Genomic DNA, 18,026 nt, shown 5'->3' on the forward strand with positions numbered 1-18,026 from the left:
AATTTCGGGCAGAGAATTCCAAATCATTCTAGCAGCTTAGTATTTAATTTTTTAAAAAGTATTAAGGTAATTTACCTGGCAGATTGATGGCAGGGTGAAGGAAAGGAGACCGGGTGCAGGGAAGAGACAAATGTTGCTGCTGTTGATTTTGATGTTGTTGTTGTTCTTGAAGATGATGTTGAAGATGTTGTTGGTCGTAGTTATGTTGGTGGTTGTGGTTGTTGTCATCGTGGTGGTCGTGCCCTAGCCTGTCCAGCTCCTGACTGGATCTTGTTCCTGCCAGTCCCAATTTAGAATCCAAACTGGCAGACCTGTTGAATGTACTCATGCTGCTGATACGACGGGATGAAGGACTGCTCAGCAATGGAGATCGGGACCCGGCTGGGAGGAAGAAGAGGAGATTGAGATAATATTTTGTTTAAATTATATTTAATGTGGACAATTAAGAAGTGATTGTGATTCTATAAAATGTAAACACTTAATGTCATCCGTAAAATGAGTACCTGGTCGTTAACAGCGTTACTGTCCGATAAAAAAAAAATTAATATCGCCTCACAGGCGTCATGTCCCGTCCTACAGGTTAAGTGTTGCTGTTGGGCACACAGACCCCTTGTAAAGCGCTTTGAGCACGTTTAGTGGATATTGCGCTATATAAAATCTCATTTTAATTTAATGGAGATCGGGAACTGGCTGGACATCAAGATATAATGCAGGATTTATTATAATGTAATGTATTATAATATGTTCAGTTGAAGAGTAAAGATCTGAACCGGCTAGGGAAGAGGATGTCGAGACATATTGTTAAAAATAATATCTAAAATGTATAAATAGGAGGGGAGATTCAATTCTTTAAAAAAAACATTTTAATAAATCAACTCACCAATACCGGAAAAGGTCAGCTGGAAAATTTCAAAAAACGGATTAAGGGCATCAATGTGTTTATTCTTCTTCTTCTTCTAGGTTCCATGCCTGGTCCAGGCTTCGGATACTGCATGAATTATCTCTCTCCATTCCTCCCTGTCTCTTGCTTTTTCAAACAGCTCTTGGATTGTTAGGTTGGTGAAGCCCTTCAGTTGGTCTATGAGTGTTTTTCTTTGTCTCCCCCAGGCGCATTTACCAGGTATTTTTCCACAACTTGCCAGGTATTCATTCTTATCTTTCCTTACTATGTGTCCGAAAAAGGATAGTTGTCGATCCACTATTAAGGGCATTAGTTTCCTTTGTTGGTATGTTTGTTTTAGCACTTCTTCGTTCGTTTTGTGTGCGGTATACGATATTCTCTGCATCCTTTTCAAGCACCACATTTCAAAAGCTTCAATGTTCTTTTGTGTTTCTGCATTTGTAGTCCAGCTTTCGCATCCGTAGAACAAGATTGGCCACACGTAGCACTTCAAGACTCGGAATCTAATCCCGAACGGCATCTGTTTGTTTTTCAAAATGTTTCCCAGGTCCATGAAGGCCTGTTTGGCTTGAGTTATTCTTGCTCGTATGTCTCGGTTACATCTTCCATCTGTTGTCACTATTGAACCTAGGTATTTAAAACTTTCTACGTTGGTAAGTTGCTCGCCGTGAATCGTTATATTGCAGGTGTTGTTGTTTTCGGGGTTTTTCTGTATTACCATGCATTCTGTTTTGGTGATATTCACTTCCATTCCCTTGGCTTCACAATCTACTACCACTTTGTCAACAATCTTTTGAAGTTGGATTTCTGATGTTGCAATGAGTACCGTATCGTCTGCGTATCTTATATTATTTATGTTGTGACCTCCTACTTTTATTCCCTCTATATTATTTATGCCCCTCATGATTGTTTCTTGGTATAGATTAAACAGATCTCGTGAGGCAACACACCCTTGACGGACTCCTTTCTTAATAGGAATGGAATTTCCTGTAGAGTTTCCGATTTTGATAGATGCCTGCCTGGTGTAGTATAATGTTTGCATGAGTCTGAGGTCTTTCTCATCAGCGCCAATGGAGTGCAGTTGTTTTAGTATTTCTTCGTGGCGTACTCTATCAAAAGCTTTTTTGTAGTCGACAAAACAGCGGTATAGTGGGGTCTGAATCTGTATAGCTCTTTCACTTAAAACACGGAGGAGGTATATTGCGTTCCTTGTCCCTCTGTCAGGTTGGAATCCATATTGTTCTTCTGCGATTTCGGGGTTAATCTTATTCCTTAGCCTGTTGATAATTATACGCAACAGTATTTTGTTGATGTGACTTATTAAACTTATAGTTCTAAAATTTTCGCATCTGACTACACCTGCTTTCTTTGGTATTGCTATGAAAATAGAGTTACAGAGATCTTCTGGAATTTTCCCAGTATATATTGTTGAATAATATGTGAAGTTCATCAATTGCTAGATCTCCTAGGCTTTTTAATACCTCTACAGATATTTCATCAGGGCCTGTTGCTTTACCATCCTTCATTCGTTCCATGGCATGTTCAATTTCACTTTTGGTGATGTTTGGTCCGCTTTATGGTTCTTTGAATTTCAGTGGTGGTTCATTTCTATTTGGATCATTGTACAGTTCGCCTATGTATTCTACCCATCGGCTTTCTATATGTTGTTCTTCAAATAGCAGTTCCCCTTGTTTGTTTTGGATACAACTTCCTGCTGCTTTGCTTTTCCTTTTCCCTGATAGTTCTTTTATTCTTTGGTGAGCTTGTTGGGGGTTGGGTTTGTATTCTCTTTCCATTTCGCAGCATTTCCAGTCTAGATAGTTCTCGTGTGCCTCGATGCATTTGGATTTAATGTGGTTGTTCAATGTTTGGTATTCTGCAGACCCTCTGTTGCATTTTCGTCTTTCTTCAAATAGGTTTAGAATTTCATTTGTCATCCATTCCTTTTTGCTGTTTGTTTGAGCTATTGGTAAATGCTTTTCTGTAGTTGCTTTGACACACTTTTGGAATATATCAAATTGTTTTTCACATTTTTCGTTATCAGGTTCACTTTGGCTTTGTATCATGAGTGCATTTTCAAATTCTTCTCTCATTTTTGTTTGTATGCCATTGTCTTTGCATAACCTGTAATCCCTCTTTATTCTACCAGCTGTTCTCTGAATAGCTTTAAACTTTATCCTTACTGTACAAACAACTGTTTGTGTTTATTAGGTGACAATAATTCTTTTAAAAATTAACAGTGAGTACATGAGATTTTACCTGGGACCCTCAAAGACACCATAGATGAGGATTCAGTCTCCTGCAGCTGAGCAGGCTTTAGGAAGGTAGATGGTGATTGTACAATTAATGAGGATGAAGAGGTGGTTGTCGTTGTTGCTGCTGCTGTTGTTGTTGTTGTCGAAGTCGTCGTCTTAGTCAACATCGTTGCTGTCGTAGATGGTGATGTGGATGATAGCGAGGACGTTTGCGATGTGGATGAAGAAGTAACAAAGGTGGATGGGGAGTTGGTGGTTGTGGTTGAGGCTGCTGCCAGGGGACTTGGTTCCTGAGAGAAGACGGAGAAGCTCGGTGCTGACCTTGACCCTTCTATGGACTTCATCAGTGGCACCATCTGTTGTTGGAAGGCAGATGGGGCGGGCTCAATGGCAATTCCCTCAGTAGTCATAGCAAGGGTTTGGGCATTCTGTTCATCCACAGCTGAAAAGATTTAATACAGTCAAAAAAAATGTTAAAAATTACAAGGGGGAATAGATTAACATTCATAGATTTATTTGTGTGTGCTGCTATATGACCATGTGGTATGACACTCGAGTTTGGACCAATTATGAGTGGTGCATAGTTGATTCCTTGGAAAAGGTTCTTCACATTCTCTCAATGTACTCCATTGTAAAAGGAGTATCTGGCCATAAACAGCCTTGTCTCTGTCGAAAATTTTTTTTGTAATATTGCCAAACAGGGCGCCGTGTCTCATCATACTTGTCACGTGTTGCTGTTGGCAACAGACCCCTTGTAAAGCGCTTTGAACACGCTTAGTGGACATTACTTACTTTACTTAATCCTCTTCGGGCCTTGAGGCACATAGGGCATCCACCAAACATCTCCATTTTTTGCGATCGGCTGCTTTTGCGGTGGCTGTATTCCAGGACCGGCCTGCTTCCTTTAATTCTTTCTCCATGGTCCTTCACCAGGTTTCTTTGGGTCTTCCCCACTTTCTTTCCATCTGCTGTCCAGTAGAAGGCTGTCTTGGGAAGTGACCCTTTTCCCATTCTGGCCACATGACCCAGCCAACGCCATCTTCTTTTTTTTCTGGACATTGCGCTATATAAATGCTCATGCTTTTAAAATTAGAATTTTTGGGTTGTAATTATTTGAGTGTTCATGGCTTACCGTCCAACTGCAAAGGGTGTGTGACTGACTACAGAACTTAATATTGTTTGTTTGTTTTTAAGGGTTTTACGGCGCTTAGAGGTGTTTTACGGCGTATTAGAGCAAGCTGAAACTAAAAGGTTGTTAATTCGTACAATAAGAAAAAGACAAATGCAATTTTTAGGGCACCTAAATCGACATAAATGTACTGAACATCTTGCTCTCACAGGAAAGATAGAAGGTAAAAAGAGTAAAGGTAGACCAAGAAAAACATATTTGAATAGTTTGAACAGCTGGGTGACAAAGAAAGAGAAGAGTAATATTAGTTTTCTGAGTTTATCTGATCAGAGAGATGAATGGCGTACGATGATCACCGATGTCTGGCACAGACTTGGTACTTGAAGAAGAAGACAGCGCTTGCAACAAATTTAGGTTATATGACCGCCAGTAAAAAGGAAGAAAATGGGATAGTAAAAAGTTCTAGAATTACAATTAAAGCACCCAAGAAAAAGTAAGACATAGGGGAACTGGGAACAAATAGGGATCAGATGTAGATTCCAAGAGCATACCACCAATGTACTTAGTTTGAGATCACCTAAAACTAAAAGTCTCATCCAGACACAAACGCAAAATTCAACCAAGAGGAACACACTCAAATGCTTACACATTCAAAATTCACATTATACATTCAAAATAACAAATAAAATAATACATCACAGAGAGATAATTTACATGGAAAAAATATCATTTCCCAAAACAATAACTATGCATTTGAATGTTTCCCTCCCAGCTAGGACTCCGGCCAGGGCCAGGACAAAACCAAGTAATCTCATTCCAAGACACAGACAGAAAGCATGTTGGAAAACAGATATAAGGGGATAGAAGACACAGAAGTATAGATAGAAGTATGTACCCCCCTGCCCAATATGGGAGACAGAACTTAATATCAGTTCTTGATTTCTGTAGTAAAAGCTGATCATAATATGTGTAATCAATCATCATAAAATGATACCAAGTTGAGATGAAAAGTAATCCTTGAGAGCCATTAGGCCCATAGGACCTACCAGAACCAGTTACCCAATCACTGTTGGGTGGACAGGGAGGTCAGAAAAAACAAAAAAAAAACAACAAAATCTTCCCCTCACCTGGATTTAATCTCAGTCCCTTTGCACAAGGGACCAAAATCAAGTCTAGGTGAGGCAGAAATATTTTTCTGACTCATCCTGTCCACCTAGTAAAGATTGGGTAGCTAAGTTGTGACAGAGTTGGTGGAAAGTACTTTGTGATAGACTAGAATCCTACCCAGAGAGGAGCAAGCAATTGTCAATGTTCGTTTCAAGCTATAAAACTGGGATAAACTCCGTCTCCAAGGGCCTAGTGGCTCGAAAGGACCACTAATAAATAAATAAACAAATAAATAAATAAATAAATAAACAAATAAATAAATAAATAAATAAATAAATAAATAAATAAATAAATAAATAAATAAATTTATAAACAAATAGATAAATAAATAAATAAACAAATAGATAAAATTTGTTTAAAAACTAAAAATAAAAAGTGAATGACTTCCAACACTTAATAAATAGCGTGTCTTAAAGTTCACCTTGCCGAATGTGCTTCAAACTATATTTCATAGAAAAAATGTTTAATTAAAAATAAAAGAGAAAAAATTTAAAAAAAAAAAACAAAAAAAACAAACAAACAAAACAACAAGAAAACATTTACCCTTTTCAGCATGTTCTATGATCTGCCGCACAGCTTTCTTGAGACTGTTGGCTCTGGACATGAGAGCCTCTTTGGATTTGAACACCTAGCGATATGGGATGAATAGAGGGGGAGGGGGATGGGGAAAGAACAAACATTGACATGACATGTTATTATGAACCGATTGTATGGGATAATAATAATGGTGATGCCAACGATGCAGATACTGAGTTTGGTAAGAGGTAATAACAGACCTGGCAATTTGAAAATTCAAAAAATCGTAATTTTTAAGAGATAAATAATGTAGTTGCTGAAGTTAACTTTAAAAATCAATCATTTACACTCACAAGGATCAAATTAAATGACCATTCAAAATCATAAACAATTATGAAGTCTGGCATCAACTTCCATTTTCAATAAGTTTTAAAGACTTAGAGAGGCTCATAATGTTCTGAAATTGGAGCCAAAATTTCGTATTTCTACAAATGTTTTGTTACAGTTGGCAGGTCTGTGTATCCATATAGATAATTTGTACCGATAATGATGATGATAATGATTGCAGTCAAGATCATAATGTAGATAATGTCTTTATTTTACCAATTTACAAGTATTTCTTAAGCTATGCGTTTGTTTTAAGGGATATCAAAACTCCTCATATTAGAGATATTACTGTAATAATTTGGGTGGCAGTCGACGTGTCCATATACGCAGATCTGACATCCAAACATCCTTATGGGCCTAGTTTAACATTGTTGTAATCCACAATATTTTGCTTCATTTTTTTTGAGATTTCCATTGTTACAATGAGCCCATAAGGAATTGGGTTAGCAGGCTTGCAAAGAAATGCAGGTCAGTGGCAGACCTTCAATTGTTGGATCACTTCTCATTGCTTGAACTCAACTAAGTCATTAAAAAAAAAAAAAAAACAAAACAAAAAAAAAAACTATCCAAAACTGTTGTACTGCATGGATGCCAGCTTCAATACGGCTACGTGTGGCTATGTGGTCTAGTGGTATGACGCTCGCTTTCCGATCGGAAGGTCCTGGGTTCGAGCCTCGTGCTCGGCGCATAGTTGAGTCCTTGGAAAAGGCTCTTTACTCACATTCTCTCACCGTACTCAGGTGTAAAATGAGTACCTGGCCGTTAAACATCATTGTCTTTGTCCGAAAAATTGTAATATCGCCTAACAGGCATCATGTCTCGTCCTGCATGTTAAATGTTGCTGTTGACCAGGGACCCCTTGTAAAGCGCGTTGAGCACATTTAGTGGATATTGCGCTATATAAAGCTCAATTTAATTTAAATACAAGAAAAGAAAAAGATTGCTGACAAAGAAAAAGGATTAAGATTTGGAGATAAAGTGTACAATTTGACAATGGAACCCATCAGTCACCTCACGTCATTTTGGAAATTACTCATTTTTATAACAAGGTTGTGTTCATGAAAAAAATTCAGTAGTTTAAGGAAACATGAAAATATAATCATGAAGCAATACAGACAAACCACTTAAACTCATCAAAGAACAATTATTAGAACACATATAGATAGTATGCGCTTGGCTAAGAAGCTCACAACATTGTCATACGGAAGTATAATGTACCAACACACAAAACTATGTGTAACCTTGAACGTTTATAGTTTGGATAATACAGTTCAGTGAAAATTACTCATAATTACTCAAATGTGGATGGCAAAAAACAATAACAAAGACCCGAGTGACATCAATTTCATTCAGAAAGCCATGGAGAATGATGAGAAACCAGATGAGAGAATAAAAACAACTATTTTAAATTAAAATGTTTAAACGCCGCTCTCTCTCATGAAAAAACAGTACAATCTTGAGAAGAAAAAAAGGGTACAATATTACAAAGGTGGTAAAAAAACACACAACAAATTTGCTTTTTTGGCATTCGGTTCGCAGCCCTGATATTGCTTGTTTTTATTATTTTTCAAATTTTTTATTGCTTGTTTTAATTTTTTTATTTATTTATTTTTTTGCTCAAAAATTTAATCTTGAAGGACTTCCTATGGTTCAGTATTCACTTTGCCCAATTCTCACCGGTTTTGGTTTCATCTGAGAGGAAAGACCTGGGGGAATATCGGAGCCATCTTTATCAGATGTGGTTTCTTGCTTTGGAGTGGATGATGTCCCTTTGTTTTCTGGACTGTCTAGTTGTGGTGTTGTCTCCCCTTCTTTATCATCAACGGTTGGTGAGGAGGATGGTGGTGGTGGTGATGATGACGATGATGGAATTTCTTTATTTTCTTTTTCCTCAGCGTCCTGAAGTGTGGAAGGGGGATTTTTTTTTTTTTAATGAAGCAAGATAGCTAGTAGTGAATCTTTTTAAATTTACTCTTTCGGTACAAGGAATTAAAGCTTTATTTTCTGGAATATATTTGGCACCTTAAGCATAATACTCATTGTTGAGATCGGCTGAAGTAATATAATAATAAACAGATAGAGATACAGACCTATTTTATTATCTATCGTGAAGCTATATGGTCTTGTGGTATGACACTCGTTTTCGGATCGGAAGGTCCTGGGTTCGAGCCTCGCGAGGCGTATAGTTGAGTCCTTGGAAAAGGCTCTTTAACTCACATTCTCCCACTGTACTCAGGTGTAAAATGAGTACCTGGCCTTCAACAGCGTTGTCTCTGTCAAAATATACGCTCAACAAGCGTCATGTCCCGTCCTACGTATTAAGTGTTGCTGTTGGCCAGGAAGCCTTTGTAAAGCAATTTGAGCACATTTAGTGGATATTGCGCTTTAAAAAAGCTCATTAAAAAAAAAAAAATTATTTAAAAGACAAGTTTACGGGCCAAAACGTTTTAAATGTTTTGTTTTTTTTCTTTTTCACAGTAGAGTAGCCTAGTCCTATTCTAACGCCTACCTTGGTTTCTGAATCCCCATCAGGTCTGATGTCTTCAGACTCCTTATGGAGGGTGTTCAACAAACTCTGGAGCTTCTCGTTCAAAACCTCAAACTTGACCCCGATGGCATCATCTCCTCCTCCTCCTTCCCCTTTCTCCCCTCCACCCTCATCTCCTCCAAGAAGGTTTGATTTGCTGACTTTGTCCACGAAGGCTTTGACCGTCTCGCATAAAACCCTAAATAGGTGGTGGATGGAAAAAACATATAATATGATTGTTAAAATGAATTACCTCGTATACCTGTCTCTGAGAGTCTCGAATGTCATCCTGAATAGGTAGGGGGGGGGGTGGGGGGGGGGGGAATAGAAAAATAAAACGTTATCATTAAGTTGTGCAGCTATGTGATCTTGCGGTATGACACTCGCTTTCCGATCGAAAGGTCCTGGGTTCGAGCCTCGCATAGTTGAGTCCTTAGAAAAGGCTCTTTACTCACATTCTCTCACCATACTCAGTTGTCATATGAATACCTGGCCGTTAACAGCGTTGTCTCTGTCAATAAACAAAATAAATGAAATATCGCCTAACAGGTGTCATGTCTCATTCTACATGATATGTGTTGCTGTTGAGCAGGGACCCCTTGTAAAGCGCTTTGAGCATATTTAGTGGATATGACGATGATGATGGTGACTTCTGCAGACTAAACTGTATTGGCCTCTGACAGATCACAGGAAAACAACGGATGATGATGATGATGATGATGATGATGATGATGATGATGATGATGATGATGATGATGATGAAAATAAATAATAGGAAAGTAGCTAAATTACTTGGCAGAGGAGATGACAGCCTGATGGTCCTCGGAGTGTAATATCTTGGTGAGGTGATTGGCCATACTGTCTTCATATTGGGACATTGCATCATTCTGGGAGGGTTATAATAATACATTATATGCAGGGGCGTGGCTATATTGGTTGATTTGGTGCCTGGTACAGCTCCATCTTTTAAATATTGATGACATCATTTTAAAAAATGTAAAACTGAGAAATAGTAAATACCGCCTCTTACTTTTTTGAGGAAGTCTTTTCTTTAAATTCTTTTCTTTCTGTTTGTATTTACAAATATAGCATGTTTTAAGTAATATTCTTCTGATTTGGCACCACCTTATACTGTAAGCATGCCACGCCACTGATTATATGTTAATCTATTTCAATATTGGTTTGATGACTATTTCAATTAAAACAAATATCTAATTGGGTGTGGGGGACGGACTGCTTGAGCATGTAAAGAAATAAAAAAATAAACCCTTTAAAACATAAGGGAAAACTAATGAGTTTTTATTGTTCCGTTTTCCTTTAATTCTATTATTTCTTTCTGAGCAATGTATATATATATATATATATATATATAATATATATATATATATATATATATATATATATATATATATATATATATATATATATATATATATATATATATATATATATTCTCTTTTCTCCTATCTCTCTCAGACAGAGAGATAGAAGGAGAAAAGAGAATATATCTCTCAGACAGAAAGAGAGAGGGATGGAGAGAGAGAGAGAGAGAGAGAGAGAGAGAGAGAGAGAGAGAGAGAGACAGACAGAGACAGACAGAGAAAGAGAGAAAGAGGGGGGAGGGGGGGGGGTTAGAAGAGACCAAAACAGAATTAGCGAATGATTGGATCCTCACAATAACGGAAGCAGCTCGTGGGACATTCCAAATCACTAATTTAATGGTAGTTGTGTCCCCTGGCAGTTAGTCAAGATTTGTTGTGAGAGACTGAGTGAGGAGAGTAGCCTCCCTTAGGGATTAATTACCAAACTTGGGACAGAAGCTCGAGAAGGCAACAACGACTTGTTTTGATCCGGCAGAGTTTGTCTAGTGCAGCCCTCGGGGATCCCAAGAACGATATAGTTGGTTGGGATGAGTTTGTATGTTATCTCTTATTTAAAAGCTGGGTATTTATTTCTCAAGTTCTTAAAAATACTACTCCATATAAAAATCTTCTAAAACTTTTTAATTTGTTATAATTATCATGATATTATTATTATTATTATTATTATTATTATTATTATTATTATTATTATTATTATTATTATTATTATTATTATTATCATTATTATTATTATCATTATTATTATTGTTATTATTATTATTATCATTATTATTATTATTATTATTATTGTTATTATTATTATTATTGTTATTATTATTATTATTATTATTATTATTATTATTATTATTATTTCTTATTATTATTATCATATTATCATTTCTATTATTTTGATGATGATGATGATGATGATGATGATGATGATGATGATGATGATGATGATGATGATGATGATGATTATTAATATTATTGCTACTATTATCATTATTATTACTATTATTATCAACAACACCATCAATATTCTTACCATTATTATTTATTCATTTATCTTCCTTTTTGTGCCAATTCATTCTAAAAGAATTCATGTTCTTCCCACAATTTCTCTAGCCCTTCGAACACAACGAAGACTTACTTGCATAGATAGTTTCCTAGGGGGTGGCATGGTGCCCTCGTACGTCCATATACTCCACCTGGTTGGAAGTAAAACATAAGGGATGGGAGTGGGGGGGGGGGGGGGGGGGGGCATAAGTATGAAAATCTTTCTCTAACCATGATGCTAAGCTTTTGAGTGATATTGAGACGTATTACATACCATCACAAAGACACCATAATTCTTCTTTTCTTTTTTCTTTATTTTTTGGATATCCAACATTGACAAGAAGAAAAGTGATGATAGTTACAATAATGATGATGAAGTTGGTGATGATGATGAAGACGATGATGATGATAATGATGATTAAGATCACCATAACGAAAATAAACTGTATCAATTTCTGTTATTCCTGATTATCAAATAAGTCCTTTTCTTACCTGTCCAACATTTTAATCTGTGCATGTTCTAGGCGTTCCAGAGCTGCAGGAAGCTGAGTGTCATCATCGAATGCTGACCCCCAACCCAAAACACGTGCAAGGTCATTTCCTGTACCGAAAGGAAGGACGCCGACTTGACACTGGTGAAAGACAAGCATTTTTGAAGAAAGTAAGTGTGTTTGTTTTTAATTTGTTTTGAAGGGTTTTACAGCACTTGGAACACATCAAGGCCATATCAGCGCCAGTAAAAAGGAAGAAAATGGGATAGTAAAAAGTTCTATAAATAAATTAAAGCAATCAACAAAAGGTAAGACAGAGGGGAATCGGTTCAAATAGGAAACAGATGTAGATTCCTAGAGCACAATATCAAAGTACTTAGTTTGAGATCACGTAAAAGTCTCATCCAGACACAAGCACAGGCCCTACTAAGGGTCAAATGTTTACAAATCATATATAGTATGTAAAAAAAAATATAATACAGTGTATAACAGAGATTATTTACAAGCAAATATATGGCATCTCCCAAAACTATTTCTACCTTTGACTGTTTCCTTCCCAGCAAGGGCGTCCTTTAAAGGACCTATGTACAATTCTTGCCCGACTTTCATGATGATAATAATAATAATAACAAAAAAAAATCATGTTTGGTTCCAGTGAATTACCAAAACAGTTACAAGGCCAATTATCTAGACAATTACTCTCTCTCTCTCTCTCTCTCTCTCTCTCTCTCTCTCTCTCTCTCTCTCTCTCTCTCTCTCTCTCTCTCTCTCTCTCTCTCTCTCTCCTGACATCTGTCATCTGCGGCCGCAAATATCCGGGCGATCCGCAAATTTTGGCAAATTTCCCAAAATTGGCAAATCGTGGCAAATTTTGGGAAAATTAGCAAATCGCGTGACAAATTTGAGAAAAAAAAAAGAAGCGAAAACAAAATAACGAAAAAAAAAAAAAGTGCGAAACTTGAGAAATGTTGCAGCTTTGCCTGGGCCCAAATCAAGGGAAGCTACTCTCTACGGATAATGATCCTTTAAAATCTTTGTAACAACGCTATTCATAATGTAGCCTCCTTAAATGTAATAAATTGTCTTTTATATTTTTTTTTTCTGTATCACATGTTAATTTTTACTGAAATGCTTAGTTCTCCTCGGCAAATTTTTGGGCAAATTTTGGGGGTTTTTTTGGCAAATTTTAGGTCCCAACTTTGCAAAAAATACAGATGACAGTCTCTCTCTCTCTCTCTTTCTCTCTCTCTCTCTCTCTCTCTCTCTGTCTCTCTGTCTTTCTCTGACCTGTCTGTGTAAATCCATCCTGTCTATTTCTGCCAGCACCCATCCTATACTGCCGTCACCACCACATATCAATATCCTGAAGGAATCAAACCGCTGGAACAGCTTCAGTCTGTTGGATGCAATTTCAAAGAGGAAACGTGAAATAATTTTTTAAAATATTGAGCTTTTATATAGCACAATATCCACTAAACATTCTCAAAGCACTTTACAAAGGGTCCCTGACCAACAACAACATGTAACGTGTAGAAAACGATATGACGCCTGTTAGGCGATATTACATTTTTTTTCTTTCAGACAGAGACAACGCTGTTAAAGACAGGTACTCATTATACACCTGATTACAGTGAGAGAATGTAAATAAAGAGCTTTTTCCAAGGACTCACCTATGTGCCAAGTGAGGCTCTAACCCTGGATCTTCCGATCCAAAAACGAGTGTCATACCACTAGACCACATAGCTGCACAAGAAGCAATTCAAGTACGTTTTAACATTTTGTTTGTTTATAGTCTCCAGGCTTATCTCATTTTATGGTCTATCTCCTCAATTCCTGATAATTCAGTTGGTAGAGCACTCACTTCACACGCAATGGGACCAAGGGCGATCCCGGGTGAAGTTGAGATTTATTTCTAGCCCTGCTTATGCTGATCTGATTGGGTAGCTAAACACACATACCCAGGATAAGGTCCTCCATTCATGAGATCAAAGACTTGGGCTGGATTTAACAGTTGTTTAAATCGACGTAAAAACTTGACACCCTGGTGCAGATAGAAAAATAATGCAGTAAATTAAATTTATATTCATTATGGAATTGATAATCATCATCAGCATCACCATCATCATCTGAACCCCAACTCATCATCATCATCATCATCATCATCATCTGTTTACTACTCTTATCATCACTTCTAATATCACTTCCATTTTTAACAGTCAATACATCTCCACATGAACCCATGACATGAAACAAAATAACAACTTCACAAACAATTACAACAACAACAATAACAAGAATAAAATCATTGACAAGAAAAACAACAAAATCAATAACGACATCAGCTAACAAAAAAAAAAAAAGAGTGAAGAAGAGGAAGCAGACAAAAGACAACAATAACAAAAAAGATTAACAACAAAAAACACCACTAGTACCACTCCACACAGCAAGATCACCATCACCAATAACAACAAAAAGATTAACAACAACACCATCACCAACAACAAAAACGTTAAAAAACGTTAACAACACCACCACCACCACCATTACTACCAACAACAACAACAACAACAACAACAAAAATATTAACAACACCACCACCACCACCACCAACAACAACAACAACAACAAAAACCGACCACCTCACCTGATTGTCTCCGCTTTTGGTGTTGACATAGACCAGCAAGGGCGAGGTCCCGTGGGGTCGTGTCCCCTCCCAGTATCCGTCACTGTCGATGGAGGTGATGGAAGTGGGCGGCAGGATGGACAGGCGACACTGGCCTAGGGGACACTGAGAGGTCATCTGATCCAGACATCCTGCATGGACCTGTGGAGATACAGCAGAGATGATTGTTGTTGTCGTGGTGCATGAGACTTTTAAAGAGATCTTCCCTTCTACCAGCAGATGGTGTTTAGTAAATTAAAGGGAGTAAATATAACTCTTATAAAAGACACAAAACAAGGTAAACGACGTTTCGGCCTTTGGCCTGATATTACATTGGCATTATAGGTAAAACATTATAGGTAAAAAATGTCTGTTTGTGTGTGTGTGTGTGTGTGCGAGGAAGAGAGAGAGAGAGAGAGAGAGAGAGGGAGAGAGAGAGAGAGATGGGGGGGATGGAGAGAGTGTTGTTGTAGTGGTCATTGGAACCTTCAGAGATATCCCCTTGCACCCCAGTTTTTCTCATACATTTGATTGATTCCTTTCCCTTATTTCTTGATTTCTTTTTTTTTTTTTTCTTTTGAAAGTAGGAAAATATTTTTTTAAAGATCCAGATAATCTTAAGTCGAGACTTCTAACTTCTACGTCATGGCACAAGACCGAATGGCTAGAGCTCAGCTGGTCGCTGGATCGGATGAGTAAGTAAGTAAGCCAAGACCAAAGCCTTTGATTTATTATTTTTTATAAAAATGACTTTTTAATATAAAATAAGGGATAAATGATAAATAATAATAAATTCCTTAATTCGTCCCCAAGGGGAAATTTGTCTTTAGGGTCTATTCCAAGGTGGAAATGGAATAACCCAGGCATTAGCCGCAAAGCTAAGGGGAGGTGACTTGTGACACAGCATGATAGAGACGAACTCGGTACCTTTTGGGTAAGAATCAAAGCTGCCGCATGAAACATGACGTTGGATAGTTTTCAAGAATTTGTGAACTTTTACTTTAGACTAGATACAGAATTATGATATTAAGGTGAAATCGATGGTGACAAGGATAGCACACTGTAGTAAGCCTTAAGATACTGCCACACGTCAAAGCTACTCCATGAACATGACGTTGGATAGTTTTTCAAGAATTTGTGAACTTTTACTTTAGACTATAGAATTATGATTACTTCTTCTTTCAGCTTATCCCGCATTTTGCAGGGTTGCCATAATGAATATCACATCTCGATGCATCTCGGTTCAGCTCATCATCTTCCTCCAGGCCCAGTTCTTTCATACCGTCCTTTACCTTACCCCATCATCTAGTCTTTGGGAGTCCCTTTTCCCTCTTTCCCACTGTTTGTAAGTCCAATTACTTTCCTTCCCACGTACTCCCTTTCTCGTCTCTTTACATGTCCGAAACATTTCGACTATAGAATTATGATATGATAGGTTCAATTGACGATGACAAGGATAGAAACACTTACCATAGCCCTACACCACAGACACCTCCAATCCTGTAGCCTTAAGACACTGCCACATGTTTTATCACAGACACTACACTTGGCGCTGACAGGCAGATTGCCCTCCATCCATTGGTGGGGCATCCATATCTGGTAAGAAAATGGGAAGAGGGGGGGGGGGGGGGGGGGGGGGGGGGTCAGGATGAAAATAGAATATACAAAAGTTGCATGTTCATTGTAGGTGTAAAGGGTTTCCACAAAAAAAAAGTAACCTCAGCTTGAGAAATTTCTTTAACAAAAGATCAGCTGACGAATCTAAAAGCTATCTTCATGATTAAAACAAGCGATAAATATTATGTTTTATTAATGTCATTCCTATGTGTTCTCAATAGTAAATGTTTAAGCGATTCAAGCAAAGACACCCGAGACTTTTTTTGGTTGTTTGTTATTTGTTTTTTGTTTTTTTGGTTTCCTTATTTTAAATTATTACTATTATTATTATTATTATTATTATTATTATTATTATTATTATTATATTATTATTATTATTAATATTAATATTATTATTATTATTATTATTATTAATATTATTATTATTATTATTATTATTATTATTATTATTATTATTATTATTATTATTATTATTATTAATATTATCATTATTATTATTATTATCATTATTATTATTATTATAATCATAATGATTATTATTATTATTATTATTATTATTATTATTATTAATATTATTATTATTATTATTATTATTATTATTATTATTATTATTATTATTATTATTATTATTATTATTATTATTATTATCATCAATTTATTTATTGATATATTTTTTGGGTATTCTTTACTCTATCCATACAGGATTCAGTAGTCTGATGTCATGCTACACGACAACGGCGGCCATCTTGGTTCTAAACAAAGAAAATCATTACTTGTTATTCTTCATGCTGGCTAGAACTTTTCATTCCCTTTTCATATGCCTTGTGATCAGAATATGTAAAAGTCAAAACATGATCAAATTTATAGGGTTTTTTTTCCTCTGGAAACGCTTTTATGCTCGCCGGAGAAATATTTCATAAGGGCGTCCGCCATTGTTCCGATAGTTTAGAGCCAGTGTTACTAAGTTACCATGCGTCATAAGGAAGGAAGTGACGTTACGACTGTTGAAGAGTATTGAGGAGCAATAAAGTCTACATTATCCTTCATGTGTGCAATGTTCCGTTGACGATCCACCAGGCTTACAAACTATCCACAGTCAGTTTCTATGATGTGATTGCTTTCCATATTTCATGCAAGCTAATTTTATTCAAAAGATCAATGGCGATGATCTCTCCACGTGCTGGAGGTCACTGGACATATTGCAAAAACGTGCTCCAAGTGGCCCACATAGTGATCAGTGTTCACCGTTTTCAAAATATCTTACATCGCAATAGGTCATTTTGTTTAGCTTGACTCATGGGCATGTTTACAACTTTCATAAAATAAGCAGCGTGTTTTCATTTATCTAAAATGTCCAATCGTTGGGCATCAGCAAATCATGTGATCGATGACTCGGTTGCACGAAAACCTGATTATGGATCGCTCCCATTAGTGAGCTCATTCTAGCACATCATAATTCCTCCAAGGTGCGGCTCTGTGTACTAGTGGTATGACACTCGCTTTCGGATCGGAAGGTCCTGTGTTCGAGCCTCGCTCTGCACATAGTTGAGTCCTTGGAAAAGGCTCTTTACTCACATTCTCTCACCGTACTCAGGTGTAAAATGAGTACATGGCCATCAACAGCGTTGTCTCTGTCGGGGAAAAAATATAATATCGCCTAACAGGCGAGCTCATGTCGTGTCCTACATGTTAAGCGTTGTTGTTGGCCTGTGACCCCTTGTAAAGGGCTTTGAGCACGTTTAGTGGATATTGCGCTATATAAAAGCTCATTTTAAAATATATATTTTTAAGTAGCATTGTGCTCAATGCATTTTATGATGCTTCATTTGATGTGACACATCACTTGGCTTCAAGCCGGTAAGTCCCACTATATTATATAGATGACCATAACGGCGACTTTCTCTGATTGTATAAAAAAAGTTTTTTAAAAAAACCACGTCAACTTAGCATTTAGTGA

At 36.9% G+C, this 18,026-nt stretch overlaps 1 protein-coding gene across 7 annotated transcripts in view; it reads right to left on the reverse strand.

The window, feature by feature from the left end:
- The window catches only part of LOC144980885 (diacylglycerol kinase delta-like), a 204,945-nt gene that overhangs the window by 19,561 nt on the left and 167,358 nt on the right, over nucleotides 1–18,026 (reverse strand). For 6 of the 7 annotated variants that reach the window (XM_078928779.1, XM_078928778.1, XM_078928782.1 and 3 more), the window contains 12 exons: nucleotides 15,923–16,048; nucleotides 14,435–14,614; nucleotides 13,749–13,831; nucleotides 13,078–13,186; nucleotides 11,792–11,931; nucleotides 11,394–11,451; nucleotides 9,675–9,769; nucleotides 8,865–9,081; nucleotides 8,033–8,254; nucleotides 5,996–6,080; nucleotides 3,161–3,598; nucleotides 76–381 (listed from right to left, as the gene is read on the reverse strand). In XM_078928779.1, coding sequence (XP_078784905.1) covers nucleotides 76–381; nucleotides 3,161–3,598; nucleotides 5,996–6,080; nucleotides 8,033–8,254; nucleotides 8,865–9,081; nucleotides 9,675–9,769; nucleotides 11,394–11,451; nucleotides 11,792–11,931; nucleotides 13,078–13,186; nucleotides 13,749–13,831; nucleotides 14,435–14,614; nucleotides 15,923–16,048 — 2,059 coding nt within the window. The remainder of the gene's footprint in view (nucleotides 1–75; nucleotides 382–3,160; nucleotides 3,599–5,995; nucleotides 6,081–8,032; nucleotides 8,255–8,864; nucleotides 9,082–9,674; nucleotides 9,770–11,393; nucleotides 11,452–11,791; nucleotides 11,932–13,077; nucleotides 13,187–13,748; nucleotides 13,832–14,434; nucleotides 14,615–15,922; nucleotides 16,049–18,026) is intronic. The other variant, XM_078928785.1, reaches the window with a different exon arrangement.

Source organism: Berghia stephanieae, chromosome 10, assembly GCF_034508935.2.
Source record: "Berghia stephanieae isolate SIO BIC M18660-M18661 chromosome 10, UCSD_Bste_1.3, whole genome shotgun sequence".
Taxonomy (NCBI): Eukaryota; Metazoa; Mollusca; class Gastropoda; order Nudibranchia; family Aeolidiidae; genus Berghia; species Berghia stephanieae.